Genomic DNA, 27776 nt, shown 5'->3' on the forward strand with positions numbered 1-27776 from the left:
CGGGCCGTGTCAACCGCCTTGATTTCACGTTTCAACAAACTTCTCCGGACTTCGTATCAGGCCGTTATATTCGTGCTTGTTTCAAATCACGTGGCTGTGTCACTTGAATTGCGTCTGCGGTGAAACATCTACTCCTACTCCCATCACATCGATATCACCCGCTCCAGCAACAAACACTCGTGTAAACGAACTATTTTACTATCGTGCAACACATTCTTGTGTAACTAATGAAAGGGAAATCGATGTGCCGCAGCTGAGTAACGCATTGCTAGCTCACATCCAAGCCCGGGCGGGCTGTCTCAAAGATGGCCGGCGTTACTATCGACCGGCGAACCGGCCAGGCCTATAGAGAGATGGCCTTCCACCCTTCCAAGTACCCTAATGGGTCCTTTTGGGTTCACGAGTCTCCATTCTTACCAGAAAGATGGGAGGAGAGCAGCCGAGTCGGGGCGCCCTCATTACAGCACTCCGCCATGAAATGCCTGTTGTCTGACCAAAGGAGACTACGGCCTGAAATGTTTGCTTACGTACCCTGGCATATTGCTAGCTACCTCTGGGATTGCCTTGGCAAGAGGTAGGATGATCGAGAATATAAAAACAGATCTGGCCTAACTTTTGCCGTAGCAAGAGAAGAACTCTACACAGCTGGAAGCTCTTTGCCACGGCCTACCCCGAGCAATTCCGAGAAGTCAGCCGTTACCGCTCCTATAGTGTAAGAAGCGTGGAGATGGGCATGCCTGAATACTGGAAGGAGGTGAATAGCGATGCTTTGAGTTGGCGGGCGGTGCTAAGTTTGGACCCATCAATCGCCAGGGTTCCTGATCTCGTGGAGATAGCTAGTATCCGGAACTTGGTAGCTTTGGAAATATCATCGCCACCGCAGACCTGGCATAACGGCGAGTCGCCTGGGGTCACGCTCAGCAATCGCATCATCCGGTCGTGGAACGAGTTGCAGCAGAGTTCCGAGGCATTTGCACATCTCCGAGTCTTGGTCTTGTCTCGTCAATGTGACCTCTCGGTGCAGATCTTCCAATACCTGCGAGACTTTCCGTCACTGGAGATTGTTCTCGCCGTGGACTGCGAGGATCTCACAAAGGCATCTAAGGTTGATCTTCAGGTTGATGGATGGCTAGTAGATCCCGATACAAAACGGGACGGAACTCTCTACGATCAGTACTTATCAGTTATCAAGAGCGAGGCGAAAAAGCCGACCGGCCTAGACGCTGCCCCCGTCTTGAACTTCGAAATCAACCCTAGCAAAACCAAACGCGACACGCCAATGAGGAAAGAGCTATTCTGCTTCTACCGCGACGGCAGCAAGACTTACAAGCACGAGCAAGAATCAGACCGGAAAAGGCCGCGAGGCTATCCCCAGATGAAAAAACAAAGGCCAGATAAATACCGCAAGATAGGCTGGGAAGGACTGCTGGGAGACTTGACTTGATTGTCAAAAGTGTCAGACCATCAAGTGGGGACTATATCCATAGTTAATGCTAACTGGATGATGTCACTGCTGACAGTCGCAGGGCGGTCGGCCATATTTCGGCCGAGGGACCGCCACAGTGTGGGAGCTGCAGAGGTACCTGCATAGCTGTAGATCAGTAAGGAGCAGACAAGCCTGGTTGACTCGATACAAAGTACATAAGTGTGTAGAGCGATTGGGTGGATATAAAGGAGACTAGTAGGAGATGTCCAGACTGGAGCTGGATGACGCCGGGATGACAAGCGGGGGCTTGTGATTGGACGATTAAGGGAAGCCGCCGTATCCCCGCCTTTTTGGGGGCTTCGAATGAGTGACTCTCCTTTCGTCTTCGCCTCCCATCCAGACTCGCTTCTCCTTCCTTTGCAGCCTCCACTGCCACTTTTGATGCTGTGGTCTGTCTCGAATCGGGAGCATCACCTCCCCAGATCAGGTCTCACGTACTTTTGTACAGCTACTCCTATCCGGAGAACTTCCTGCACGCCAACTACACCCCTCCTCCCTCCTTACCTAAGCTCCTCCCCTCCCTCCCATTTCCGTCCACCATGACGGACCGACCGATGGATACGGTTGCAGACAGCAATTCCAGTGGATCAAACGTTGCATCTCCCCGTTCTAGCACGGATTCCCGCACTCCATCCGCCAGCGTTCGGTCACTCCGCCTCTCCTCGCACGCTCCGAATCATCAGCACCGTCAGAGCATCAGCGATACTCTCCGTGCGACACCAGGGTCGCCGCGGGCACGCCGACAGCCCTCCTTGACCCAGGCCGCCATTCAGAGTCTCATCGACAATCCGCCGGCCCCGAACAATGCCAACCCCGCGTTTGTTGGCCGAGACTGGCGGGAGATCTCCATCGGGGAGCTGGTCAGTCCAGACGACCTGAAGTTCGTCGACATCGACACGGGAATTGAAGAAGCGACGAATGTGGGCGCTGCTGCTAGATCCAGATAGAATTTCCGAGTCGCGGGCTGACTCTGTTAGATCTTGATTGACACCGGGGCGCCGGTGCTGCTGATCCGGGAATCACCCCAGCACAAGTCGGCCGTGGGCACCTTCGACTACGCCGATCTGAACGCATATCTCCTGCTAGCGGCGGGACTAACACAGCCGAATGAGGAGCTCCTTGCGTCGTACGAAGAACTTGCACGCAAAGCGAAAGAAGGCATTCCGATCCCGCTGCGAGATGTCAAGGATCTCGGTCGCAAAGAACCGCTGACAACGTTGCCGGCATCGGCCAGTGTCATGACGGCTGTACAGACGTTCGGCGGCGGGGTGCATCGCGTGGTAGTGGTCAGCGAGCGGGACGACAATGAGGTTGTGGGAATTTTCAGTCAATTCCGACTTGTCAAATTCCTGTGGGAGAACGGCCGCAGCTTTCCTGTGATCGACCAGCTATATCCGCAGTCGCTGCATGACCTGCGGATCGGGTCGCGAGATGTGATTTCAATCAAGTGCGTTCCTTGAACGGTTTTGAAGTGATCTAGCTAATGCTGTGTAGTGGTGATCGGCCGCTCGTTGAGGCGCTGCAGATCATGAATGAGGAGGGCATCTCGTCTATCGCAGTGGTGGACAACCACTCCAACGTCGTGGGCAACATCTCCACGACAGATGTCAAGGTACGCAGCACTATGACGTTAGATGAGCACCGCTGACCAGACAGCTCCTCACGCGCTCATCCTCGCTCCCACTACTCCGCAATACATGCACGCATTTCATTTCCGTGATTCTGTCGAATCGCGGCTTGGAAGAGGGCAAAGACTCGTTCCCGGTCTTCCACGTGAACCCAGGGTCGACACTAGCGCACACCGTCGCCAAGGTGGTCGCCACCCGGTCCCATCGGTAAGTCTAGGTCCAGCACATACGAATTGGCAACTACTAACAAACCACCAGCCTTTGGGTGACCGATCCGCTATCGCCATCCTCATCAGGACCTCCTACACCATCGCACTCATCCGTGCATATCCCACTGGTCACCAACTCGAGTCCACCCCCTTCACCAGCCGTCAACAACGGCAATGCGGCACCAGCGGCATATCTCAGCGCGCCGTCGATCCCGGCCTCAGCGCTACCCGGGGCACGGCTTTCGGGGCGGCTAGTCGGGGTTGTGAGTCTAACGGACATCCTGAACCTGCACGCGCGGGCGAGCGGACTCAGTCCGGCGGACCCAGCCGAGAGCCGTAGCCGACGACGACGCAGCAGCAGTTCGAGCGTGGGGGTGCGACGTAGCGGCGAGATAGGTCGGGAACTGTTTAGCGGGCGAATTGTATAGCCCGTTCTTCTTACTCCCTTATTCTTTTTTTACCTCTTTTTTCCCTTTCTAGTATTTACTATGTCCAATTCTGTACCTAGATCGACACCAAGTACATATCAATACAATCCATAGGATCAAATCCCAATACCTGATTCAAATCCATCGGAAATCCCCCCAGATATGGAGCAAACCTGACATATAGAAGAACACGGGGGCGGGGAGATGAATCTCGGCCCTACACCCACCCACCCTTACACAATACACCCCCTTACATACAATACAGTAATATACCTCGTATCCTCAATACAAGCACCACCCCCACACTACGCCCCACCAGCAGCACTCCCCATTGACCAGTGACACAGTGACAGTATACTAAATACAGCGACTGAGCAACCAGCAGGTGGATACACAACGCCCGATCCATAGATACTTGAATCAGTTATGAACTGCAGAGATCACTACTTACTAGTAGATGAAAAGCGGGGCCCGGCCATCCCCGAGACCCGCTCGCTCGCTCTCCCTACTAACTTGGGGGTGATGGTACTATGGAAATGCGGACGGAGGCGATCCGTTAGTTAAGTTGGGTGGAAAAAGGCCAATAGGAGGGTGTTATACCTGGATGGGAAAGCGTGGATTGGTCTAGATTGGGCTGGAGGAGAGGGTTAGATTTGAGGTTAGTACTGGTAGGGGGAATGTAAGTATTTCCGGAGTGTGTGAGGGTTAGGGTAGACTTGGTTGAGGAGGGGTGGGAGTGGCGGTGCCTACTATCTATCTACCTATTCTTCTTACACTTTACTATTAGTATTATTGTGTAGGTAGTACCTTAAGTAGTATTATCTGCCATGTGTGAAATGTTACTTGGCACTTGGCAGGGACAGGAAGTAAGTCATCCTAGTATATTCATTTCATCTCCATCTACCTATCTACATAGCTAACTAGCTAGTAGCTAGTAGCTACTCAACAACCCTGATGTAAGCAATCAAGCAATCAAGCTACCCAGAACACGTTACACAAATCCAAATCCAATCCCTCTTAATCTCTGGAGCAAGCCATCATGATCACCCACCCACATACCCCCAACTCCACACCAGCTCCAACTCCTCCCCCCCCCCCCCCCTCTTTCGGGCTATCAACTATCCGGGAGCTCCCAAGTTCTAGACTTTCAGTTTTTTTTTTTTTTTTTTGAACTCCACTGTGAAATGGGAGATCGGCCGGATGTCCGTAGCCAGACCCAGCCCACAACAACAACGGTAGTAGCAAAAAGCGACAGATGAACCCAGTTACTCTGTTTAGTTAGTGAATAGCCTGGGTCTTGACAGGCCCATTCCCAATCCCTATTTCATGTAAATCGGGTAGCTGGTTTCCATCCCACCTCCAGGATACTGCTAAAATCGGGAATGGGTAGTGGGTGGTGTTAGCCGAGACGGAAAATACTTCCATGTTGGGTGTGGGTTTTTGGGTGGGAGTGTATTTACGGGTGAGGAGATGCTTGCTTGCTTGCTTTGGTAGTATAGTACTACTGTAGGGTTCACTTTCTATGTGGGTTGATGGTAGTAGTAGTGAGGGAGTGTGGTATGTAGTAACTAGGAGTAGGACAGGTTAGAGGGGTTTTACTCAAAGTTCTGTAGATGGATTGAGTGGTGAGTGGTGAGTGAAGGTAAAGACAGGAAGTATAGAGTATACTCATAAGAAGGAGATGTTGTATTCTGAAAGCATCTACTCCTTGAACTCAACCTACAAATAAACTCTTCTTCACTTATTGAACTCACAGACAACAAAACAGAGGGACAGACCGAATTCTACACCAGTACCGTACCTCAGCAAAAGCACACAGAGAGAGACGAGAGAGTGAGCGAGAGAGAAAGATCCAAGGAACCCAATCACCCGAACCTGAACCTACCCAGCACCAGTAAGTTAAGTTACACCCGCCCTAACCCGATTCCTCCTAACAGTTCGAAAAAGTCATTGAAAAAGTCAAAAAGTACAGTAACTATTCAAGGTTCAATCATCGCCTCCCGGCTTTTCCTAACCAGGACTAGTGCGTTAATTCAAGTTCAAAGTACGTAGCACAGACCAAGCGGAACTCCGTAAGTATCCACACTAAAAAAAAAAAGGGAAACCCACAAACCAATCAATTAATAATATTCTCTGCTTATTATTTGCAAATTGTTGTGAGTGAGTGATTGAGTGAGAAAATGACTTGCATTTCTGCAAAAAAACTAGTAAATGCAGATCACCTTCCCGATCTTTTTTTCCCACATGATGTTTCCACACTAATAACGTTAAACTAACTAACAACTTAATTTGTATGATTCTCGTGATTCGAGGCTGGTCTGTTGGTTTAGTTTTGGTCGATCAAGGGCTATATTTGACTACGTACGTACGTACCTTTACTCTCTATAGTATAGGTTTAGGGAAAGAAAAGAGGGGTAGGGAATGGGAGAGACCCACACAAGCTCTCTCTCTTTACTTTTCTCTCTACTTAGAAGGCAGGGTGTGTGTGTGGACTGACAGACTTTATTGGTGGCGGAGGCGGTTTTCTATACACACTGCTTGTGCAAAGATTCTTGGGCATAGAAGAAGGGAAGAACTTTACCAGCAAATATCATGAGAGTAGTGAGGGAATTACTTCCTCCTCACCTCTTCTTTAATTATTATACTATGAGTATAGCTGCAACTAACTACCTGAGTAATATAGTATCCCACTACTCATCTCATCCAACCTCATCTAGCCCACCAAGCTCTAATGTAGATCCCATACCAAACAGACCAACCAAGCCGAATCACCATCACAATAAATGAAGAAATAAACTCAACAGTAAACCGCGCATCTCCCATCACCCTTACCAAATTCCCTCAGCTGGCCCCTAGCCCAGCCCCTAGCTCCCTCCCCCAGATGTCAGCATGTCGACACCCACCATGACAAAAACAAAAAGAAAATCAAAAACAATAACAGACGGAAATCCCGGCTGGGTAAAGAGATATGAGTGGATGGCTAGTATCGGCTAAAACGGCGTGTTCTACCTACCTATTACCTACTAACTATAGTAGTAACCAATCTATCTATCTGGAGAGTAAACTCCCCTCCAATCCATCCTTATTACTAGTAACTACTATAGACCTGACTGACTTCGTAGTAACTACGGACGTAGCTCCCATGTCACTCACTCAATCACTAAATTCCAACTCAGCTGATACTCACTATTTCATTTATTTGTCTCATATTTTATTTTATTTTCATTCCTATTACTATCACCCGCATCAGATAACCCAACAAAAAAGCTACTAAGTACACTAACTACATTATGATCACCCTATGTCCTCATAAACCATTTCTTCATCTAAGTTCTTAGGGGGGTTTTTTTTTCTTTGTGTAACTCGTATTATAACTATTAAGCCATTATGATGCATCATCATCTCGCTGAGAAAATATAAATGCCGCGGGATTTTTTTTTGCAAACTGAAGAAAATTTTCTTTCATTTCCACTAATTTATAATTATAAGTTCCAGGTGGTCGAACGGGTCCTGGACTATGTTCAGGAAAATCGATGCATTCGTGTTCGCTGTTTGCGGAAATGTAACCTCATCTCCAAATTCTCCACCCACCAGGTTCCCTGGAGCTTGAAGAGCTTCACCCGGTCTAGCTAGATAGCTCAGGACGGTGGGGGTCCACTTATCTGGCCCTGAAGTTTGTTTGTTGGGGTTTGGAGGAGGGTGAAGTTACGAAGATGGCTGAATTTCTACCAACCCAAGGGAAAAAATGTCAAGTTAAGCAAAGGTATAGCATTCGCTATGAATCACCTGGTCAACGCCGCTCTCCCGGGTATTGTCTCCCCTCGTACACACGACACCAACCAAGCCAGCAAGTCCCCGCCCAAAGGAAGTAGTAGCAGTAACAATAATAAACAGACAAAAGAAAGGAAGAAAATAAATCAATACTAAAACATAGTTTAGAGCAAAGTAATCACTCAAACGTATAGGGTACTCATGCACTGACGGGAAAATCCTCCATGGTAAAAAATTCATCAAACGCCGTTTCCGATTCCGGCAGCTGGGGACCACTGCCCAGCCCAAATGCGAACCGGCTGAAATCTTCATAGTCAGGATCCATATGGTGCTCCTGTGCGTATCCCATCACCCCCTCGTCCTTGTTCAGGTCTAGCCCCCAAAGACCCGGGTCCTGCCCTGTCGATGTGGGGGACTGTGGTGTGCTGGGCGTCGGACACAAGTCTGGTGTCGGCACTGGCTCTGTGGAATCCATCGGCATGCCTGGTGGAGAGTTGAGCTGAGACAGGTTGGCTAAGCTTTGCGTCCGCAGAGCTTGGCCAGGCTCCGACCGGACTCGAGTGTGCTGGTACATCGGGTGGGCCGGTCGAGGACCGGCCGACACCGTTGAGGACGAGGACGACGTTGTTGTTGTGGGAGGCACCGTAGCACTGCTGTTGCTAGACGCCGCGGGAGTTGCAAGCAAGGGGGAAGGCATCGCGTGAACGGGAATGACCGGCGCCGAACCCATGCGGTCCCGGAACTGACGAACCGGCATGGCGCCCATTTCGCCCATCGTAGTGGCCGGGACCTGCTGCACCGGCGACACGAAACCTCCTGTCCAAGGCGATCGCATGGGCTGCGGCCCGTTCAGCTGCGCCGGCCAGGTGGGTCCGCCCGCGGTCTGGGTGAGGTAGGATGGTAGTTGGCCCGACGACGCGGGGACGACGCTGGGATACGACGGCGACTGGGAATTTCCGTCGTATGTGGGGGAAAGCACATAGCTACCCTGGTGTGGTGCCAACGGGCTAGTCATTGGTCCGGTGCTCATACCGTCGGAGACAGAGGCACGAAGCCCAGACAAGTCCAGACTCATCTTGCGGATGCCGTTGAGAGACGCCCGCGGGTTGAGTTGGGAGCTGGCCCGACGCTGGTGCAGAGCACTAGGACGGTTCGCAAAAGCCGCCATAAGATTGCGGTTGAACTCGGTTTGCAGCTGCATCGACTGAGCATGCAGCATGCGGTTGATTTTCTCTTGGTAGCGGTCATCGACCTCTTCGTACATGGCCTCTCGTTCAACAATTTCCCGACTGATGAGGAGAGCCTTGCCGGTCCGCTGCTTGTGCAGACTGGAGGCCCGGTTGGCCGATTCCACGCGAGCATCTAAGCTGCGGTCTTTACGACGGGAGGCGGCTATGAAGGCACTGTTTTCTCGTCAGCGGGCTTGCAGGCAGAGAAATAGTGGCCAAATAGATAGCCTACCGTTCCTGGTTCTCCTCCTTTGTGCGGGGATTGGGACAAACATCCACATCGATGGCGGGAGAGCCCATCGTGAGTGAGTGTAGCGGACAGTGACGGGGAAAGCAGTGTGGCAGTTAAGGCAGTATGGTGTGATGTGTGGCGCGGCGTGCGTAAGCAGTGAGACGGAGCAGATGACTGCAAGATCGGCAGTAGTATGTTGAGGAAAGAGGAAGATGTTTCACCACGCCTTGTACACAAGATAACGATAATAGAAGGGAAGGGACAGAAAAAGACGGGGGGTTGAAGTTAAATAAAATGGCAGCTGTTAGAAATAACGGCAGCCAAGGAGGGGCATCCAACAGTGAGCAGAGCGTCAGTAAAGTTGACACCGGGAGTGGTTCAAGCAGCGAAGTTTAGCTGTCAGGTCACAACAGCTCAGCCAGCCAAGGGCCGAGTCTAGACGAGATATCCAGTGCTGGGGCAAGTCTGGGTCGCCGAAACAAGGGCCGACCAAAAGTCAGGCTCTGATGGAACCATGGAACGAGCGACAGTGCAAGGTTCTTGCAGAGCCGGGACTCAGACATGGGAGGAGACTGGATCCCATGGAAGAGCGGAAGTCTGAAGTGGGTGACTAGCAGGGGAGGACTAGGAGCGAACCGGAACCATTTTCCAGAGTAACCAGAGGAATTGAGGAAGGAAGTAGCAGACAATGTTAGTCGATGAAAAGAAAAGCGAATAAAGATAAGCAAACGAGAAAACAAGAAGATGAGATGGGGAGAAGAGGAGAGGAGCATAGGTACTTCGAGAGGAGATAAGCAGATCGAGGGAGGGGGGGAGCTACACACGAAGCGGAGACATCGTTTGCCCAGGATGATCCTCGTGATGGGGAAACACGATCGATCTTGCCAATGCCAGGTATGAAGTCGCTAGCAGGTATCTTGTCAGTATCATTGCCAGCGAGAAAGTACCTCCCAGTAACTCCTATACCGTACGAGAATCTTACTAGATACACTAGTACTAAGTAGTACGAGCCGGACAGCCTAAACTAGTGCAGAGATCGGCCAGGTCCGATCTTACCGTGTGATTGGCCACAACTGGTTATCATTACCGTATCGGGTAGAGTGACAGATGCGCGGGTTTTCGCCCGTAATCCGAGCATACGCGCTACTGTAGGAACATCGGGGATTTGTTCGGCCTCGTAACTTTCACCACCACCACTAAGTACCACCACTAACCATTTCAATTTTGCTTCTCTCCACCGCTGATCTTCCCATCTGCCTCCACCTGCCAGATCTTCAGTCCAAGCCACAATCTCTCTCCTACTATCTTTCCCCAGTACACACGGACATTATTAGACCGATTAACAGCGAGATCAACAGTAGACAAGGATGTGGATCTATTTTTCAATCGTCCTAACGCATACCTAATCTGGGAATTCCTCTACCTTGTCTGTGTGGATCAACCTATCTCACTCCGCAGACAACAAATAGCAATCCAATAAGTAAGTATTAGATTAGATTAAAACAGCAGCAGAGCAGCAAGCAAGACCATCGCCAAGATCTTAGGACACTTCGCTTAAACAACAAACATAGACATTATCACCCATACCTACTTCAACTTACTTTGACCTGAAAAAGTAAATACCTTCATAATCTAATCGCCTCCCCTAAGTACACCCTCCCCATCCCTCCATACAGGACGTACAGACCACTTCTCAACCCACGGAATCAAGTCTGGATAACAACCACCACCCAAACTAAAACCCCCGTAGCCACCGCCACGCCACCTACCCAAACCCCAGGTACAATCCCCCCCCTCTCCTCTCCTTCCAGCTGCCCATCTCGTAAATCCCCTTACCCCCTTACCCAGGTACTTAGACCACTTGCCCAGCAACAACCTCGGACACACTAAGGTACTCCTGGGCATGCTCGTCTACTTTCCCTTTCCAGCACACCATCGCCTTGCCTTGTATACCTAGACCTCTTCGACATCTAGCCTCTCTCAAATCCAAGTCCCCTTCCCTCTTCCTCTTCCGTTCTACTCCTAGTTTCCGCATCGGCTTCTGCCGCCATCCATCCATCCACCCACCCATACATCCAACTCATGCAATATAGCTAGCCCCCGTCCCCTGTCCCTCGCCCCTCGCCCCTCGCCCCTCGCCCCCCTATTTTCGCCACAAGAGACATAGACACACACACAGAGAGATGGAAGAGGCGTAACCCCACATACGTACCATACGTACCTACACAGAACATGGTACCACACACCCCGGGGAACTTGTGGACTGACTCGCGGGATATGATGTTTGTTGCCAGTGCCATGTTCCTCCTTCGTCCAATCCCTGTCCCTTGGGTAGGCTTGGCTTTCGTCGTTGTGTGGCTGCAGCTAGGGGGGAAGAATTTACATTGACACCCAGGGTGGTGGGAAGGAAGGAAGAAAACCCAGTACCTAGGTTAAGTTACTTAGTTTAGAGGGCCAGCACATGTGGTGGTGGGAAGGTAGGCTGGTTCTAGACGGGGGGGATGGGGGGCGTTTGGTCCGTGAGTCCGGTCGGGCGAGGGGGAGGGAAACATGGGTGTGTTGCTTGGATGTGTGCATGCAATGCATACAATGTAGGATTGATGGATGGATGGATGGTGATAATGGATGGATTATTGATTGGATTGGGTGTGACAATACAGGGACAATTGGTTTGTCTTTTGTCTTTTGTCTTTTGTTTTGTGCATTACTTGGTTAAGTTCCTTTGGACATAGGAAGCTACTAACTAGCTATGCTACTACTTACTACTTACTACCTATCTGAGGAGGAGTTGGTGTAGGTTGGGGGCGGGCTGTCAAACTTGCTTGAGTTGGTATACACGGCATAAAGGGGGAAAAAAAGAAAACACTAAATCATCCACACACAACGGCAGGCAACTATGCAGGGCTAGCTAGCAAGAGAAGAAAAGCTATCAATCACACTTTCAAACAATCCCCTCTTCCTCTCTCATCAAACACGGTGGAGAAGAGAAGAAAGAGGAGGTGTGGGGGGGAAGAGGGGATCAAAGAAGGGAGACTAAATCCTGTCCGACAAAAAGTGTAAGTAATGGAAAGTTATCAAATCAGGCTATACCCAACGACGGCACCATCCCCTGCTCCTCTTTGTGCTCACTGCCCACCCGGTATGACACTCGGTACCGCATCTTGATCGAGTTGCCCTTGCCCCCTGCTACCCCGGAGATGAGCATCTCCTGCTGCACTCCGTTGTTCTGCAGCGGTCCAATGTCCCGCCCGGACTGCGGGCGGAGCTGCAACGTGTACGCCTGTGGGAATTGTTTAGCTTCTTCCTCTTCTGTCCGTTGGTTTCCGTGCCCTGTCCGAAGGGAAGCGGGCGGAACTTTACGACTCACCTTCTCCACAGCCACCTGGAAGTGTAGTTCGTTCAGTGGCTGGCTCGTGCCGTTCGAAAACAGGGCCACCACATGGATCTGCTGCGACTGCTGGGGGTGTCGTCGCGCCACAAATTCAATTCGGAGCGCCGAATTCAATACCGACACTCGGTTGGTGCTCGGTAGTGTGTTGCTCTCCGGCAGCGACGATGCAAAGTTCCATTCGTCCTCCTCCGCCGCCTTGCCGCTGCTGCCAACCGGTTGCGTCGGTCCGCTTCCTGCCAGATCGAGCAGGGACCCCCCAGCGGCTGCATGGCCGGCTGCAGATCCTCCAGACGGGAGGGGACTGGCATGCCGGGGACTAGCGGATACCAGCGAAGCGAATGGGTCGACAGCCGGTGGGGGAGTGGGCGTCGCGACAATGCTCTGGGGTCGTGCGCTTGGCACCGGAGTGGCTGACTGCGATGGCGGTTGAGAAGAGCTGCCCAGCGAGGACAAGATGTCGTAGTTCGGCTTGAATCCAGCAGGAGCCTGCGGCACTGGCGGTGTAGCAGTGGTCGTGATCGCTAGCACGAGCATTAGCCATGTCAAATCGTTCATGTCAGCAGCAGATATCTCCTACATGGTCCTAACGAAATACCACCCACAGCCGGAGCGGGCTCATCTATCGACAGCCCCAGCAAGTCGTTCTCCAATGAATTGCCTCCGGTCGCGGCCGGCGCACCGTTGCCGTTGGTACTGGCACTGGCAGGAGGTTCCGGGTCGAAGTCGATAAGCGACAGCTGGTTGTTCGCGTTCTTCGATACACCTGTTGTCGTGCCCAGTGTGCCCTTGGGGATCCGTGTGGCGGCTTCCCAGTCGCCCTTCTTGACGAGCTTGTACCGCTCAATGGTCCGGTGTATGCTGTCATTGATCTCGAGCAACTTGTGAACCGCCTCCGGATCATCCGACTCCTCCTCACACATCTTCTGGATCTTGGGATGGGCACTCTGCAGCGCCCCGGCCAGTTCCTAGCAACCCGACAGTCAGTTGACAATCAAACGAGACCTAGCGCGCACCCCCAAGCTTACCTCAAACACATCACCCTCCGCGACCGGGTCACCAGGCTGGTGACTCTGTAGCATTTCCTCCAAGATCTTCGCCTTCTGCTGCACCTTGGCGACCTCTTCCGCCGCCTTAGCCCGGTAATCAGTCTTGTGTCTGTTGTCGTACCCGGCCATGACCTTCATCAGACGATTAGCCTCCTGCAGATCCGCAGGCGTACCCCTACGAATCAGCTCCTGCAATTTAGCCGACTGGGCCTCTTTCTCCTCCTCCTCCATTTCCTCCGCAGACCGCAGGTTCTATTAAAATACCCCTAGTCAGCAACACTCCCTAGAACCAGTGGGGGCGGGATCACGCACATCACTCGGGTTCAAGACGGCCGCATCCTCATGGCGAATTTCCGGAAACACATAACCCTTGTAGAGTAATAGCCGATGCATATCACGAATATGGCCTAGATCCTCCTTGTACCGCGACGTCTGGCAGATCGTCTGTCTCCACTCCTCAATGGACTCGAGGATGCGATGTTGCACCCGAGTCGGCCGCAGCTGCGGGCGCTCGGGGAATCGACGAACCAGCTCATTCAGAAACTCTTTGGTGCTAATCTGGAGGTGAAATGGGTAACCGCAATTTTTGACGCAGATGTCGAGAAGCTAAACGGGTGACAAAAGTCGCAGGGGTGGAATGTTAGCCCCGCATTCAGGCACATCTAAGCTCCATTCGATATATCTGGACAAAAGCCTACCGCCAATGCTAGTAACGCCACATTCTGATTCCGCGAGTTGATTAGATGGACGATTTCGAAGGCAGCTTCGCGAGGTCTAGAAGGGTGGAGGGTTGAGTGGGTTAGTTTAACGGCGCGGGTCGGTGAACGCGACACAGTAGTAAATTAGCAACTCACGCATTGCCCTTCTTGGAGTTGATCAGATCGGCCACTTCAAGATTCAGGGCGAGGTTGGGTTCGTAGTGCGACAAGTCGCAGGCATTTCCTGTAAGAGTCCGTAAATATTTAGCCAACCAAAAACTCAAAACAATTATGTATTGGTGTGTGTGTTGCTTTTGGGGAGGGACAAAAAGAACAGGGGTGACGTACGAACAGCCCGTTGCAGCGGTGTTAAGCCCGGCTCAGCGTAGGCACCGAAACGGTCCCTCGCTGCCATGCGTGCTGAAGCGGCCTCCAGGGTGACGGCGGATTATGTGTAAGATGGAGAAAGGGGGGAGAGAAAGTAAATAGCACAATTGAAATAAAAGGGAGTCAGTCGAACAGGACTGGGACTCAGGGCGGAGAGTGAGGGGAAAGGACCGGAGACAACAGAGTGAGAGAGCGAGAGAGATAGAGAGGGGATGAGTTAAGTTAGTAGCTCGAAATGGAACCAACCGACTTGGTTTACTTGCCCGAATCACTGACTCCCGCTGGCTGGCTGGCTTTACTAGTTCGTTTTCCCACTCCACGTGTGGCGCCCGCCGTCATCTTTCAACTTTCCCCTCTTTAATAAATTTCCGCAGTCCTTCAATCACCTCCACTGTCACTCAAAACAACAATATCAACAATATCAACAACAAGACATATCCACCATGGTCCGCCATAAAAAAGACAACTTCGCTCGAGGAGGCAAGAAATTCTCCTCCAAGGGTCCCCGTCCTCCCCGCCGCGATCCCGCCGACCCTGACGCCGATGATGCCGACCGCCCCTCCAGACCTCCCTTCAAAGCCGCCTGCTGGGATCTGGGTCACTGTGATCCCAAGCGCTGCTCAGGGAAGAGATTGATGAACTTTGGTCTGATGCGCGAGCTGCAGATCGGTCAGCGATTCCCGGGTGTAATTGTCTCGTACGTTGTCACCCATACCCTCTACACAAAAGACTCACAGAGAACTCCCAATCGCTAACACTCACATCACATCCCTCCAGTCCCAACGCAAAGAAGATTATCTCCCCGGCCGACAAAGATCTCCTCGAACAATTCGGTGCCGCAGTAGTAGAATGTTCCTGGGTGCGAGTGAAGGAAGTGCCCTGGTCGCGAATCGGAGGAAAATGCGAACGACTCTGTATGCCCCAACTTACAACCAATACCCACACCACCAACAACACTAACACCGAATGAAAAATAGTACCCTACCTCATCGCCGCCAACACAGTCAACTACGGCAAACCCTGGCGCCTAAACTGCGTCGAAGCCCTAGCCGCCTGTTTCTGCATCTGCGGCCACGAAGACTGGGCCCGTCAAGTCCTCAAACCCTTCCGCTACGGCGAAGCCTTCCTAGAAATCAACGGAAAACTACTCAAACGGTACGCCGCCTGCGCCGACGAAGACGAAATCAAGCGCGCCGAGGAGGAATGGCTCGCCAAGATCGAGCGGGAATATGAGGAGAGTCGGGCCGCGGGCGGCGCAGACGATATTTGGACGGTGGGGAATACGAATCGGAGGGCGGAGTCTGATTCCGAGGAGGAGGGTTCGGGGTCGGACAAGGACAAAGACAATCATGAAGATGAGGGAGAAGAGGAGGAAGAGGAAGAGGAAGATAAAGACCCCTTTGCGATATCAGACGACTCAGAAGAGGAAGAACAAATGGCTGCTATTCGAGCTAAGATTCTGAATTCCAAGTCGTTCCAGAACCCCTCGGCTTCGGATAAGCCGCAGCCAGAGAAGATTGCGAGACCGGAGGAGGAAGGGGCGAAGTCGAGGCCGTTGGAGGATTCGGATGCTGAGTCTGGGTCCGCGGAGGGGAGTGAGGATGAGGCGTTTGATAGTATTATCAATGCGACGCCGGTGACGGATCGGACGGGGATTATTGCGGCGCAGAAGAAGAAGGAGAAGGAGACGTTTAGTGCGTCGTTTTCCAGGACGGTGGTGGATGCGCCGAAGAGGTGGTAGTGGGATGGATCCTTTTTCTCATTGGGATGGTATTGGAATGGATTTGGACGTTACAAAAGTTATGATATGAGCATGCATCTCATGATGGGTACATATAAACAAATAGGGCATGAATATAATGAATGATACCGTGATGAGATTTACTATTATGGATGGATTGAGTAGTAGTTTGTTGATCGATTGACGTTGATTTATCAGTCTTTCTTTTTCTTCAATATAAACAGCGAAAACCAACCCCATCCCGTTCATTGCTGTCCCCGTCCCAGCCACATACAATGCATGCAAAGCATAACGAGGCATCTCAGACATATCAAGGCCATCATAACCATCTCATGCTTAGCGAGGAGGGGGAAAGGAAGAGTAAGAAAGTAAACAATAGATTGACTGAAACCCTTTTGCCCTATTCCGAATGAAGAGAAATGACTACCCCCTGCAAGCACCCCGCAAAATTACAAAGCAACTATTTACATAACATAGAGCACATTCACGTCTAAATGATTCCGTCAGAAAATTCCATCTTCCTAATCACGAAGCGACAGGCGACTGCTTACCCAAGGGATGGCTGCAGCTCAGCTGCGGCTTCTGCGTATACTTGGTGGACAACTCGTCTCGGATGCTGTTTAGCAGCTGGACGTAACTCTGCTGCGGGTTCTTGCGAAGCGCGCTGATAAAGGCCCAGGACATGGCGCCGGTAGCCTGGCCGGCGATCTGGGCGTCCTGACTGGTCTGGTCGTCCTTGCTGCCGGACCACATGATAACGTCGGCTGGACTGGTCTTGGTCTGGATGGTGCGCTCGTACGCCTCGTCGCCCTTGGTCGCCTTCTTGAAGAACCCAACGGCCGTCGACATCATGCCGCTCATGTCGCCACGCGCGTAAGCCGAAACCACACCCAGCAGGCCCTGGCCCGCCTCCTTGGCCAAGTTGGGTTCCTTGAGGATACCCTGGGTCGAGTAGATGTAGGGCAGGTCGAGTGCGGAACCCGAGTGACAGGAGTCGAAGATAGCCGTCAGTCGGACACCCGGCTGCAGCGGTTTGACCATGATCCGGTGCATCTCATCGTCGACAATGTGGCCGGCAGCCCGGAAATCGACCGGGTAGATAACTTCGTCGTATCCATCGTCCTCGTCACCGTCGAGATCAGGCGTCTGTCCACCATGTCCTGCTATTGTCAGACCCAGTCCAGCAAATCGGGGTTATGAGGAGGGTATACCAGAATAGTGGAAGAAGAGCGAATCGTTCGGCTGGGCATCCTTGACGAGCCAGTGCATAGCCCGAAGAATGTTAGCCTTGGTGGGTTGACTCATGGGATTTTGTTGATCATCCGTCAGGAGAACCATGTCTTCGCGAGCGTAACCAAAGTTCTGGTTTAGGTAGGTGGACATGTTCTTGACATCGTTGATACATCCGCGCAACTGGCCCTTCTGGTTAAAGTAGTTGATACCGATCAGCAACGCCTTTCTCTTGCCCGTGCAGCGCGAGTACTGGAAGTTGTAACCCTGCGGCGCGCCTTGGCCGAAGCTGACGGGTTCGCTGGGCGGCGGCGGAGGGGCGCTGTGGTTGCCTTGGTTGTAGGAGTTATGGTAAACATCGGCGATACCTAATAGAGGCGTCAGTTGGGATAGAAGCTTGCACAAGACATCGGAGTGACATACCTGGCCGGCCCCCATACATCGGGCCTTGGCTGGCAGAAGGGTAGCCACCCTAGAGAAGCGACGTCAGCTTCCACCCATACCCACCAACATGCAGAACCGCGACGCATCATGCAAGACATACATTGTATCCGTTTTGAGGGGGTTGCGATCCTTGGTACTGCTGAGGAGAGGGCTGGCTGTAGGGGTAAGGGTTGCTGGGAGGCTGCTGTTGGCGATAAGCCTGGCCGGGGTAACCACCGCCCCCGTAGGACGAGTGGTGGTGTGAGTGGTGAGGATTCATCTGTCTGCCAAAGCTACGTCAGCGCGACGTCTGGAAGTAGTGACTTTTGTATTTTTATGATGGCCGAAGAAAGACTGAAAGTTTATGAAGAACAAAATCTCACGAGGGGAGCAAGCAAGGAGGTCTCACGGCTGCTGATATTGGGGCGGGGAGCCATAGCTCTGCTGCTGCGGAGGATAGGAATATTGCTGCGGAGGGTACCCGGGCGGGCCCGAGTAAGGTGGATAGTAGGACATGGTCTGACAAGAAAGAGGAGGAGGAGGGGGGGAGGGAGGGGAAGGGAAAGAGATCAGGTGAAACCAAGAAGAAGGTTTGATGTGAGGATAGGGATGCAAGCCGGCAGGAAGCAGACAAATAAGAGGTGAGTGAACGGGAGGGATGATGGGGGGGGAAAAGGTGGAAGGGAAGGATGGAGGAGGAACAAGAAAAGGCGCAGGCGTCAGTCAGTCAGTCAGATGGGGAACCGATGGCAGATTTGCAGCATAAGCCAGTGGAGCGGATCGCGCCGATTGGGTTCCGGACCGGGGAGAAAGAAGGGGGAGAATCAATACAGAAGAAGTAGTAGTAGATAGATACTACCTAAGTAATAATAAAGACCCAAATCACTGGGAAACTAAAACTAAAAGTAAAAATTGATGGGCGATTCTTACTCCTCGAGGAAAGGCACGACTAATTAAATTAATATGTTAATGGTCTCCCTGCACGACGCACGTCCATCCTTCCTTCCTTTTTCCACTCGGTCCCTCCGGCGCAGAAAAACAAAGCATGCCTCGGTCTCCCCGAATCCCTTTTTTGTTCTCTTTTTCCCTGTCTGTCTCTCCTGTGCTTTCTGCTTCTGCCATAAGCAAATAAACGAACATGCCCAATTTCAGACAGCCAGCCAATTCCTGCATTCCTCATGTCTTCCCCCCCCCCCGATCCACACCTTAAATAGCACGGACTTGCCTATCCACCCCCTTGGGCCCAGAACACTCATCTAGAAAATTCCCAATCGTCCATTCTCTACAAAAAGTAGATCTTCCATCATGCACAATCCCTGCGTGTTTCCTGCTTGCTGCCACGTGACTGTGCAATAACCTGCTACACCGAAGAATGAATAGTTCCATACGTAGGTAGTAAAACAGACACCTCAGGCAGTACTGATTATAAACAACTCAAATTTTCCCCTTTATAGTTATGGGAGATTCGAAATTTGTTTTACTGTACTAGTGGTACCTCTCTTCTTCCCTCCAACCTATCCCAATCCATCCTTCGTCTTCCGACGTTTACCGTCCACGTCGGGGCATGCCACGTCCGCGGCCTCCTCCAAGCGCCCGCTGGGCAGCACCCGGCGGCAGGCCTCGTGTTGGGGCCTGAGCTTGGGCCGACTCTTCGTTTTCTGGAGGGGAAAAAGAAAATCACCATCGGTCAGCCTAAAGGATACTATAGGGCTTAGGGATGACACTATATCACTGGGGTACTCACTGATCGTCTCGTCCACACTCAAGATCAAGCATGCAGCCTCCACTGCCGCCTGAATGGCGTTCACCTTGACCAGACTGGGCTCCCACACGAAAGCCGCCATGTTGTCCCGAACACCCTCGTGATCAAAGTCGACACCAGCCCAGACGTTGCCCTTGCGGTGCTCCACCCGCAGCCGGTTCAGAATATCCGTCGCATCGAAACCTGCGTTATCGCACAGCTGGCGGGGGATCACCTCCAGGGCCTTGGCGAACGCCTTGACGACCGCCTGCTGCTTGTGGGGCACGTTGCGGTCCGCAAAGCCGTGCATGAAGCTGGACAGTTCCATCTCGGTAGCACCACCACCCGCGACAATGGTCGTGTGGCGGAGAGCGCGCTTGACAATCATGATGGCATCGTGCAGACTGCGCTCGACCTCGGCGATGAACTGCTCCGCTCCACCACGCAGCACAAGGGTGCAGGTCTTGGCCTTAGGGCACTCGGAGAAGAGGTTGTAACGCTCACCACCGATCTGGCGCTCCTCAAAAATACCGCAGGTACCCAGGTGACGTTCCTGGATGTCGCTGCAGGTCGACTGGGTAGCCGCTCCGGTCGCCTGGCAGACCCGATCCATATCATCGGCCGCAACGCGACCAGCGCAGAAGATGTCCCGATCCGCAAAGTATCTGTAGACGAAGAGAAACAAAGTAAGCATGTAGACCAATTGCCAGGAAAGAATGCGGGAGAACATACTGCGTAGCCAAATCACCGATGGGGAGCTTGCTGAGAACAACCTTGGCTCCGGTCTTGTAGATAGCCTCCAGCTTGTTGTAGATGATCTGCCACTCGGCATCGACGATGGCCTGGTACTCCGACACATGCTCGACGCGCACCTCGGCGTTGTCCTTCTCACTCTTCAACTCCAGCTCGACGTTCAGGCAGACAATCTTGGGGTCCTTGAAGTACTTGGGCTGTTGCTCGAAACCGGCGTACGAGAAGGTCTTCTTGAAGGCGACACCGTTAACGAACAGAGATTCCTGGAGACCACCACCAGTAACCCGCTTCACACCGATCAGCTTCTCGTTAAGGTCGTCCTGGTCGAGCGAAAGCACGGCATCCACCACCACTAGGATATTTAGTCAGCATCTGCTCCCACGAACAACACAGTACCCATGGATAGGGGGGAGCCCCTTACTCTTGGTGAAGAATTCCGAGTTCCGCTTGATCAGCTTGCTGTTCATCGCCGTTCCGGCCAGACGGCGGAGCGTCTCAACCTTCTTTTCCTCACTTCCCGCAGACTCAATCACGTCCACGGCGATCTCCTTAATCTTGTTGACGGCCATCGCACTTCCCCTCCGTAGACCCTTGACGATGGTCTGTGAACTGACACCCTGCTCGACGAGTTCGCGAACTTCCTTCAGGATTTCACCGGCGAGGACGACAACCGACGTTGTTCCGTCGCCGACCTCAGCATCTTGAGAGCGGGCAATGTCCGTGAGAATGCGGGCGGCGGGGTGAACGATATCGAGAAGCTAGAACAGAAGACAAGGACAAGTAAGCTCACGAAGTAGGATAAAATAGAAATAATATTGCCTGGAGTCTTCCGAAGGAAAGATATGAGAGTGTGTTTCTAGACGCACCTTCATCACAGTAGCTCCATCGTTGGTGATGGTCTGTCTACCGTTGCCGTCCACCATCAACAGGTCCCCTCCATAAGGACCAAGAGTGCTCTTGATCGTGGATTGCACGGCAACACAGGCATTGATGTTGGAGATGATCTGACCCTTGCCCTGGGAGGTATCGGTGCCTGAAACAAAAGAGAACAATCAACGAAGTCAGCAAAATCTCTCAGCGATGACACACAGATGCCAATGCAAATGCGGGCGGGTTGACGGACCCTCCTTGAGCACGATGATCGTGGGTGCTTGGCCAGCGAAGGCCATTTTGATGAGATTATTTCAGGGAAAGACGGCGGAGAAAAAGGGAGTTTGTGAGCCAACGGACAAGGGGCTATAGAAAGATGAGATCGTGGCCCTGAGTGTCCTAGCTGGTCGGGGGTTCGATATCGCTGCTCGACCAAAATTTCCCCGAGCTTCTTTGGGATCGAAACTCTCCAGTGCTGGAGGCGGTGACCAATCATGCCGCGCCCCGCAGCCCTATTTGCTGCGTTTCCCCCTCAAAAACACTACCTTGACATTAACAAAGTTCTCATAATGGGCTTATATCAAATGTACTATTTCTAGCATATTATTGTATTGCTTTGTGTTCATATCCATCTGCTGAACAATGTTGATTTCTCATCATCTGAGGCCACTTCGTCCACCACATCCCTGAACCGTTCCTCTGGTCTAATCATTCGAACCCCACCAGATTCCAGTATAATTCGAATACAGCTTTGACAAGAATACTTTCTCGGGACATTAGACCGGGGTGCTGGTATAACACTATTACTCGAGTTATGAACACTATAGAGTTTCTCTTCAATGTACTACTATGGTCATTTAATTCCATCATAATGACATCCGAGTAGCCGCTCAGATATGTAGCAGAGTGGTGGGGTGGGACTTTTGAGTACTATGATGATGATGATAGTAGTAGTACTACTTATCACTCTACAGTGCATGGGATCTCATATGTAGTGCTCGCTACTAAGATCCTAAATGATCCACACGACAGTGAACAAGTAACTCTTAAGAGATAACCCGCGATTGCCATTGATTATTCTCTCATATGCTCACTGGAACCTCGAGTAGCATTACGTCTGCCGCGTTGGTAACTAATACTATAGCTCTCACCAGCTCGCTTACAGAATGCTCACATCATGATACAATGATCTTGAGGGCAGTCTGTATGCAGGGTGTCGCAACTACTAGACTGATCATATCCGGTGGCGATGGACGTGGTCTTTGCCATCTCCCTACCCCATGTTCAAAGGCTACAGGGGTGGTGTACCCTTAGCGCAGATTCCCCTCAATCACCCCTAACCAACAAACAGAAGCCAAATATGAGCAGGTATAGGGTAGATATCCAGCCGTGTGTTTCAGTTCAAGTTCGTGTGAGAAATAGTAGAGACGCATTGTACGCGTCTCGAGCACAGAGAAGTAATGCATAACCGAGATTACCTAGGCTGGCTCAGCTGAAGCGGCCACAGCTGAAGTCGATCGTCTAGACCATAAATTGGGAATAGCCTGCCGATCGACCCAATTATCCAAGCCAATAATATACAGTAAACAGTATCTCTCGAGAAGCGCCGCAAAATGTTCAGCAGTAGCTGCGACCGCTAAACAGGGGAGGGAGTGGATATGGCACAGGTTTGGGGGGAAAGTGGAGTATCTAGAGACAGGACTTGAAGGGGAAGTCACGGACATTTGCGCAATTTAGCCCAGAATACTGGTTGTTGTTTTCAGTAAAACTAGATCCATATGCTTGTTGTTTAGTAGATCGAGATAATGGATGCGACGTAAAACGCTCATCTGCGCGACATAGGGAGACGTCTCTGTTCTAGGCGTCAAGTTGCAGATGCCTTGATACTGATCGTACCTGTCGGATAGAAATGTAAACTGCCCAAGTTGAAATTGACGTAGTTATATCTGTTTGGGGTTTCCGATTCCTCATAAGAGGCTTTCGTCGTATTGTGGGGAGGAATGCCACTGGACAATCACTGCGCGAGTATCGTCCACGTCCATGGCCATGGCTATGATTCCTAGCTCGAGATCCGTAATATATACCAATACATCCTAGTGATTCTGTTTATCCCCTGAATTTGTTGTGCTCTTTTAATCTCCTTTGACCCGAGTCAACTAAATGCGTTCTTTTCTCATCAGGCTTTCAGCTAGGCAACTCGCATTTGTCCGATAGACCTTTTCTGGGCTTATCTATCGACTAGAGTGCTCAACTATGGTTCGGTCAGCGGATAACCTGAACATCCAATGTCTGATAATATCCGGAATATCAACTAATTGCTGAATTGTATAGAGGGTCCCCTCAAAAGAGGTGCTTTCCGTACAAACGTCACCGACCCATAACCAGAGTGACAAATCAGAAGAGTCCTAAACAGCAAATCATGCGTTATTTTATTGATGGATGTATAGGGAGGGCGGCCCAAAGTCGGAAACAGATCCCAATGTAGGTGATCATTTGTATGCCCTTCTGAGGCCAATGTCGGGCAGGGAACTTCGGACCCATGAAGTCCTCAACGAAGACGAGAGAAATCAATGACAGTTTCCGACTCCTCCCAGTAGTTACAATAAAATTTATAGCCTGTAGATCGTAAGAAGATCTACCGCGACGTAGAGTTTGTGAGTGTTACACGGTCAGCTCATGCGTTCTTGACAGGTCCACAAGACAGTGCCAGTGCACCCAAGAACGGGGTGAAACAGGGAGGACTTACATCCCATTATAGCCAAAGAAAAAATACTCCCTGACGGATACTATATTCAGCATTGAATATCCCAGGAGAATAGCTTATGCACTTGCCTAGGTTTGTTGATAGTATAGCTAAGAAAGTGATAGGCCGTCAAGAAGCGAGACAAAAGAACAGACGCTTGTGGCGCATCCGGGGCTCTCGGTTGCGAGGATCTCGACGAATCTGCACAGCTTCAAAGACAACTGGCATGGTGGATGATCTGAACCGAAGAAGCCATACTACAATAGATGAAAACATTCCTGGAGTTGCTTTTCGAGGAATGTAGATCATGCAGGTCAGGTGATGCAGAAGCGTCACCCAGATCTTTGGGCTCTTCCCCTCTCTACTACATCCTCGTATTCAAGCTATTGGCCAAGTGACCCAGACTTCATCCGAATCAGTCCGGATATCATCAATCAAATTGGGTCTTGAATACCCTTACTGAGCTCCATATCCCATAACTTAGCTTTATTTGTCTATACATAGCTCCTCCCCAGTGTAGTTCTCCTGACTTCGCGATAGTATGTCAACCACAGATTTACCCCAGTATTATCCGAACAACTTGAGCCCGCTAGATATAAATCAAGAAACCCTGGAAAACGCTCTCAAAGAGTTGCAAGTTGCCGTGGATCGTGGTGCAAGTCTATTGCAGGAGGGCTGTCCTCCTCAGAGCGAATGGGGTAAAACCTACAACACAGGTTTATACGTGGGATTTCCAGGTATGCGCATAGCTTTCACACTGTTAGCGGTTGATTGATATGCTTCATCACAACATATCGGCAAGTGTAATCTGATGGATCTTCCCTTGTAGGAATTGCTCTTGCTTTCCTCCGACTGGACCATCAGGTCAAAGCGTTCAGCAACAAAGATGTCGGACTTCCTCTTGACTTTCGCAGACTTGCAAGCGAGCAAATCTTGCCACATGGCCCTGATATTCCACTTTTGCCCGGAAGAGTAGCACCTTTTGGCTCCCCAAGTGTGCTTGTGGGACCTTTGATGCGGATACTTGCAGCTGCGCAATCCGGTGCATCCATGTCCGAAGCTGATATCGAATGTCTCAGAAATGTCGTACAAGTGGCAATCGGAAATCCCCATATGCTACCACACGGTGATGGGATGATGGGTACGGACGAAGTTTTATATGGCCGAGCGGGTCTATTGTGGGTTGTGCTGAGCGTGAGAGCTCACAAGTATGACGAGAGGGCTACAGGCCTTCTGACATCCATTTTCGAATCTGTTCCAGACCTTATTGATGCTATTATCAAGGGTGGGCTTCAAGGCAGAGAAGACTATCTAGAGGAGTATGGGGAGAGAAATGCTTTGCCGTTGATGTGGCACTGGCATGAAGATCGGTATGGCCTAGGAGCGTAAGTAATGCCCCCACCATGGTCACAAATGCTGAGCAACAAAACGGCAAATCTAACATATCTGACTAGGGTACATGGAATGTGTATGTTACGTCTAGGTAGAAAATCTCCCGGTATATTCAGCTGATAAGACTTTCTAGCCGGCATACTCGCGGCCCTCCTTGCCTGCGATCCTGAAGAGCTCAACGACGGTGCTTCGCGTAATTACCTGCCCCTAATAGCGGAAACAATCACCGGCCTTTGCAAGATATGCATTGCTCATAATGGCCACCTCCCAACGACTCTTCCCGATCGTGGCCCTTCATCCAAGCGCTCCTCACCTCTCGTCCAGATTTGTCATGGTAGTCCCGGCATCTTGACCCTTATGGCAAGCGCCAGGCGGAACAAGCCCTTGATCTCTAACTTCTGGCAGCCAGAGTGGGACGTAGCAATTCGCCTGGCAAGCGAACGGGTATGGGAAGAAGGACTGCTTTCCAAAGGTGGCGGGATCTGTCATGGCATTACCGGTAGTGCATGGCCATTGTTGCTTCTGCACGACAGCTTTGAGTATGATAAGGAAGAGATGCAAGTTGCCAGGGAGAAGTATATGGGGAGAACACAGACTACTAACCAAACAGTGTTGGATACCGGGCTTACCGGTGACTATTTCCTATCGAGAGCGCTGGCGATGCTGTTGCATGTGCGGGAAACACCACCATACCAAAGTTCCGTGACGCCAACGTCTAACATCTACCGACTGCCTGATCGCCCATTTTCCCTCGCAGAAGGCCTGGCTGGAGCTGTCTGCGCGTGGGCAGATGCATGTGTGTCTGTCCAGATGAGACTGCGAAGCATGCTTCTGCAGAAGAAGTGGCCGGACAGTTCTTCGTCTTTGAAGTCAGATCCAACCTTCCAAGATCTCGAGAGCTTGAAATTGGGAATTCCAACGCTTGCTTATCACCGGGCTACACCTTTGCCTTGAGAAGGGAATATGAGAAGCTTTTCTATTGATTCAGAGCTTAAGAACAAAATTGTAATGACGGCAAACTATGTATGGGAATCCTGCATGTATGTCGCTCAAGCACAGGGGGGGAATCGCTCCAAATATTCAACATAGGGGTACATGATGCTAAAAGACTCCAAACTCCATGCTCTTGGCTAAACTCCAGTCGCTGATAAACGTGAGTAGAATCGTAAACACAATCAAGAATCATTATCAAGTCTCATACGGCTTTTAAAAAAGCGTGAAACCCGTGCGATACATGGGTGGTTGACCCGGAAACTCAGTCCTGTACTCGACACGTTTAGGCAAGTAGTTCCCATTCGGAGCTTCCACAGCAACTCTCCATCTCCGCCAGCAGTTTGAAAGCTGGTGATTTCTATCGCCACAGAAGGTACAGCGCATTTGCACCGGTCGTTGAACAGGTCCTTCCTGCATCGGTTGACTGTAACTTCGATTCCTCGTAGCTTGCTCCCGTTCTCGACGCATCTGTTCGACCACGTAGTCATTGATTTCCTCCTGACTGGGCCGCTTAGCATGTCTTCGGGCACTTCCACTGCGATTTCGGAATGCCTCATCCTTATGCATCTGTTTGACCACGAATGCGTTGATCTCGTCCTGAGTGAGAGCGCGAGGATCTTCCGGAACCTCCAATGGCGATGCAAACCCTCTCTTGGCAGCACCATAATCACTAGTACCCCATGCACCCCTTCCCCGCTGCTGACGGATCTTCTCTTGCTCCATGGCCAACTGGGCCAGCTCCTGAAAGGTCACCTGCTCCGCAGGATTGGAGGAGCACATCCGACCATCTCGCAGCATAGCAGATGCCCAGTCACTCCAATCAGGACATTCCTTGAGCTTTGTCAAGAAAAGCATATTGATCTGTGAATCGGGTATATAGGAATCATCATCGATTCGCGTAAGCCCTTCGCGGATTGCTTGGATGAGTGCGACGAAATCGGCGATCATGTCGGACTTTTGAGGGTCAAGGTCGAGCACCTCGCTGACTTGGTGCATCCTGCGAATGTTTCGCTGCCATGGCTCCATTTTGGCCTATGAAGTAAAGGGAATTGAAGAGAGGAGATTTGGAAGAGAGAGGAGGCCAGTACGTATCATCTAAGCGCCGTGAATCAGTGGTTTTATTTGTCGGCGATGGTTTGCTGACCGTGCGGGGGATGACGTCAGAAAGAGAGCCGTACAATTACTGTATCCATACGATAACAGTGTCTGTTCTTATCGTCGCTTCTTTTCTCTCCTTTTCTTCAGCTTTTATTCTCTCCTCTATGGTTGGGGTGCTACTATATTCCATATTCCAACAGTAGGATGTCATTATCTACGGCAGATTAAAGTATGGAGTTTCTTTGGCTCTATGGATCCTTCGGGCCTTCCCTCGCCCCATCGTGAAC

At 51.2% G+C, this 27776-nt stretch overlaps 10 protein-coding genes across 10 annotated transcripts; 5 read left to right on the forward strand and 5 right to left on the reverse strand.

The window, feature by feature from the left end:
• Positions 1-305: 305 nt before the first annotated feature.
• BO79DRAFT_196228 (CBS domain-containing protein) lies at positions 306-1444 on the forward strand (the record flags this gene model as incomplete). Its single annotated transcript, XM_025681184.1, has 2 exons — positions 306-574; positions 625-1444. The coding sequence occupies 2 exons, from the start codon at positions 306-308 to the stop codon at positions 1442-1444; spliced, it is 1089 nt and encodes a 362-aa protein (XP_025538975.1).
• A 379-nt stretch (positions 1445-1823) lies between these two features.
• On the forward strand, positions 1824-3876 carry BO79DRAFT_174491 (uncharacterized protein). The gene is made up of 5 exons (XM_025679747.1): positions 1824-2406; positions 2464-2933; positions 2981-3098; positions 3143-3321; positions 3373-3876. The coding sequence occupies exons 1-5, from the start codon at positions 2026-2028 to the stop codon at positions 3749-3751; spliced, it is 1527 nt and encodes a 508-aa protein (XP_025538976.1). The 5' UTR covers positions 1824-2025; the 3' UTR covers positions 3752-3876.
• A 3823-nt stretch (positions 3877-7699) lies between these two features.
• On the reverse strand, positions 7700-9219 carry BO79DRAFT_21407 (uncharacterized protein). Its single transcript, XM_025683223.1, has 2 exons — positions 8984-9219; positions 7700-8925 (listed from the first exon to the last, which is right to left on the reverse strand). Exons 1-2 carry the CDS (start codon positions 9049-9051, stop codon positions 7722-7724), a joined length of 1272 nt encoding a protein of 423 aa, XP_025538977.1. The 5' UTR covers positions 9052-9219; the 3' UTR covers positions 7700-7721.
• Positions 9220-11135: 1916 nt separating this feature from the next.
• On the forward strand, positions 11136-11435 carry BO79DRAFT_21414 (uncharacterized protein). Its single transcript, XM_025683227.1, has one exon. The coding sequence runs from the start codon at positions 11216-11218 to the stop codon at positions 11369-11371; it is 156 nt and encodes a 51-aa protein (XP_025538978.1). The 5' UTR covers positions 11136-11215; the 3' UTR covers positions 11372-11435.
• Positions 11436-11788: 353 nt separating this feature from the next.
• On the reverse strand, positions 11789-14673 carry BO79DRAFT_196236 (VHS domain protein). The gene is made up of 8 exons (XM_025681185.1): positions 14467-14673; positions 14275-14362; positions 14119-14194; positions 13733-14026; positions 13400-13672; positions 12952-13339; positions 12351-12895; positions 11789-12263 (listed from the first exon to the last, which is right to left on the reverse strand). Exons 1-8 carry the CDS (start codon positions 14531-14533, stop codon positions 12063-12065), a joined length of 1932 nt encoding a protein of 643 aa, XP_025538979.1. The 5' UTR covers positions 14534-14673; the 3' UTR covers positions 11789-12062.
• A 217-nt stretch (positions 14674-14890) lies between these two features.
• BO79DRAFT_238177 (ribosome biogenesis TSR3 family protein) lies at positions 14891-16373 on the forward strand. Its single transcript, XM_025684784.1, has 3 exons — positions 14891-15202; positions 15283-15419; positions 15483-16373. Exons 1-3 carry the CDS (start codon positions 14949-14951, stop codon positions 16244-16246), a joined length of 1155 nt encoding a protein of 384 aa, XP_025538980.1. The 5' UTR covers positions 14891-14948; the 3' UTR covers positions 16247-16373.
• Positions 16374-16771: 398 nt separating this feature from the next.
• Positions 16772-18179, reverse strand: BO79DRAFT_149239 (caspase family protein; the record flags this gene model as incomplete). The annotated part of the gene is made up of 4 exons (XM_025678579.1): positions 16772-17409; positions 17458-17844; positions 17900-17948; positions 18021-18179. 4 exons carry the CDS (start codon positions 18177-18179, stop codon positions 16772-16774), a joined length of 1233 nt encoding a protein of 410 aa, XP_025538981.1.
• Positions 18180-19265: 1086 nt separating this feature from the next.
• On the reverse strand, positions 19266-21759 carry BO79DRAFT_196244 (chaperonin-containing T-complex subunit CCT7; the record flags this gene model as incomplete). The annotated part of the gene is made up of 6 exons (XM_025681186.1): positions 19266-19557; positions 19644-20305; positions 20373-20745; positions 20815-21151; positions 21260-21426; positions 21513-21759. The coding sequence occupies 6 exons, from the start codon at positions 21757-21759 to the stop codon at positions 19445-19447; spliced, it is 1899 nt and encodes a 632-aa protein (XP_025538982.1). The 3' UTR covers positions 19266-19444.
• A 2788-nt stretch (positions 21760-24547) lies between these two features.
• Positions 24548-26478, forward strand: BO79DRAFT_267050 (lanthionine synthetase C family protein; the record flags this gene model as incomplete). The annotated part of the gene is made up of 4 exons (XM_025687018.1): positions 24548-24743; positions 24836-25391; positions 25461-25474; positions 25532-26478. 4 exons carry the CDS (start codon positions 24548-24550, stop codon positions 26350-26352), a joined length of 1587 nt encoding a protein of 528 aa, XP_025538983.1. The 3' UTR covers positions 26353-26478.
• On the reverse strand, positions 26411-27464 carry BO79DRAFT_209475 (uncharacterized protein). The gene has a single exon (XM_025682606.1). It carries the CDS (start codon positions 27415-27417, stop codon positions 26605-26607), a length of 813 nt encoding a protein of 270 aa, XP_025538984.1. The 5' UTR covers positions 27418-27464; the 3' UTR covers positions 26411-26604.
• Between the last annotated feature and the right edge of the window lie 312 nt (positions 27465-27776).

This window comes from Aspergillus costaricaensis (genome assembly GCF_003184835.1).
Source record: "Aspergillus costaricaensis CBS 115574 unplaced genomic scaffold BO79scaffold_18, whole genome shotgun sequence".
Lineage (NCBI taxonomy): Eukaryota > Fungi > Ascomycota > Eurotiomycetes > Eurotiales > Aspergillaceae > Aspergillus > Aspergillus costaricensis.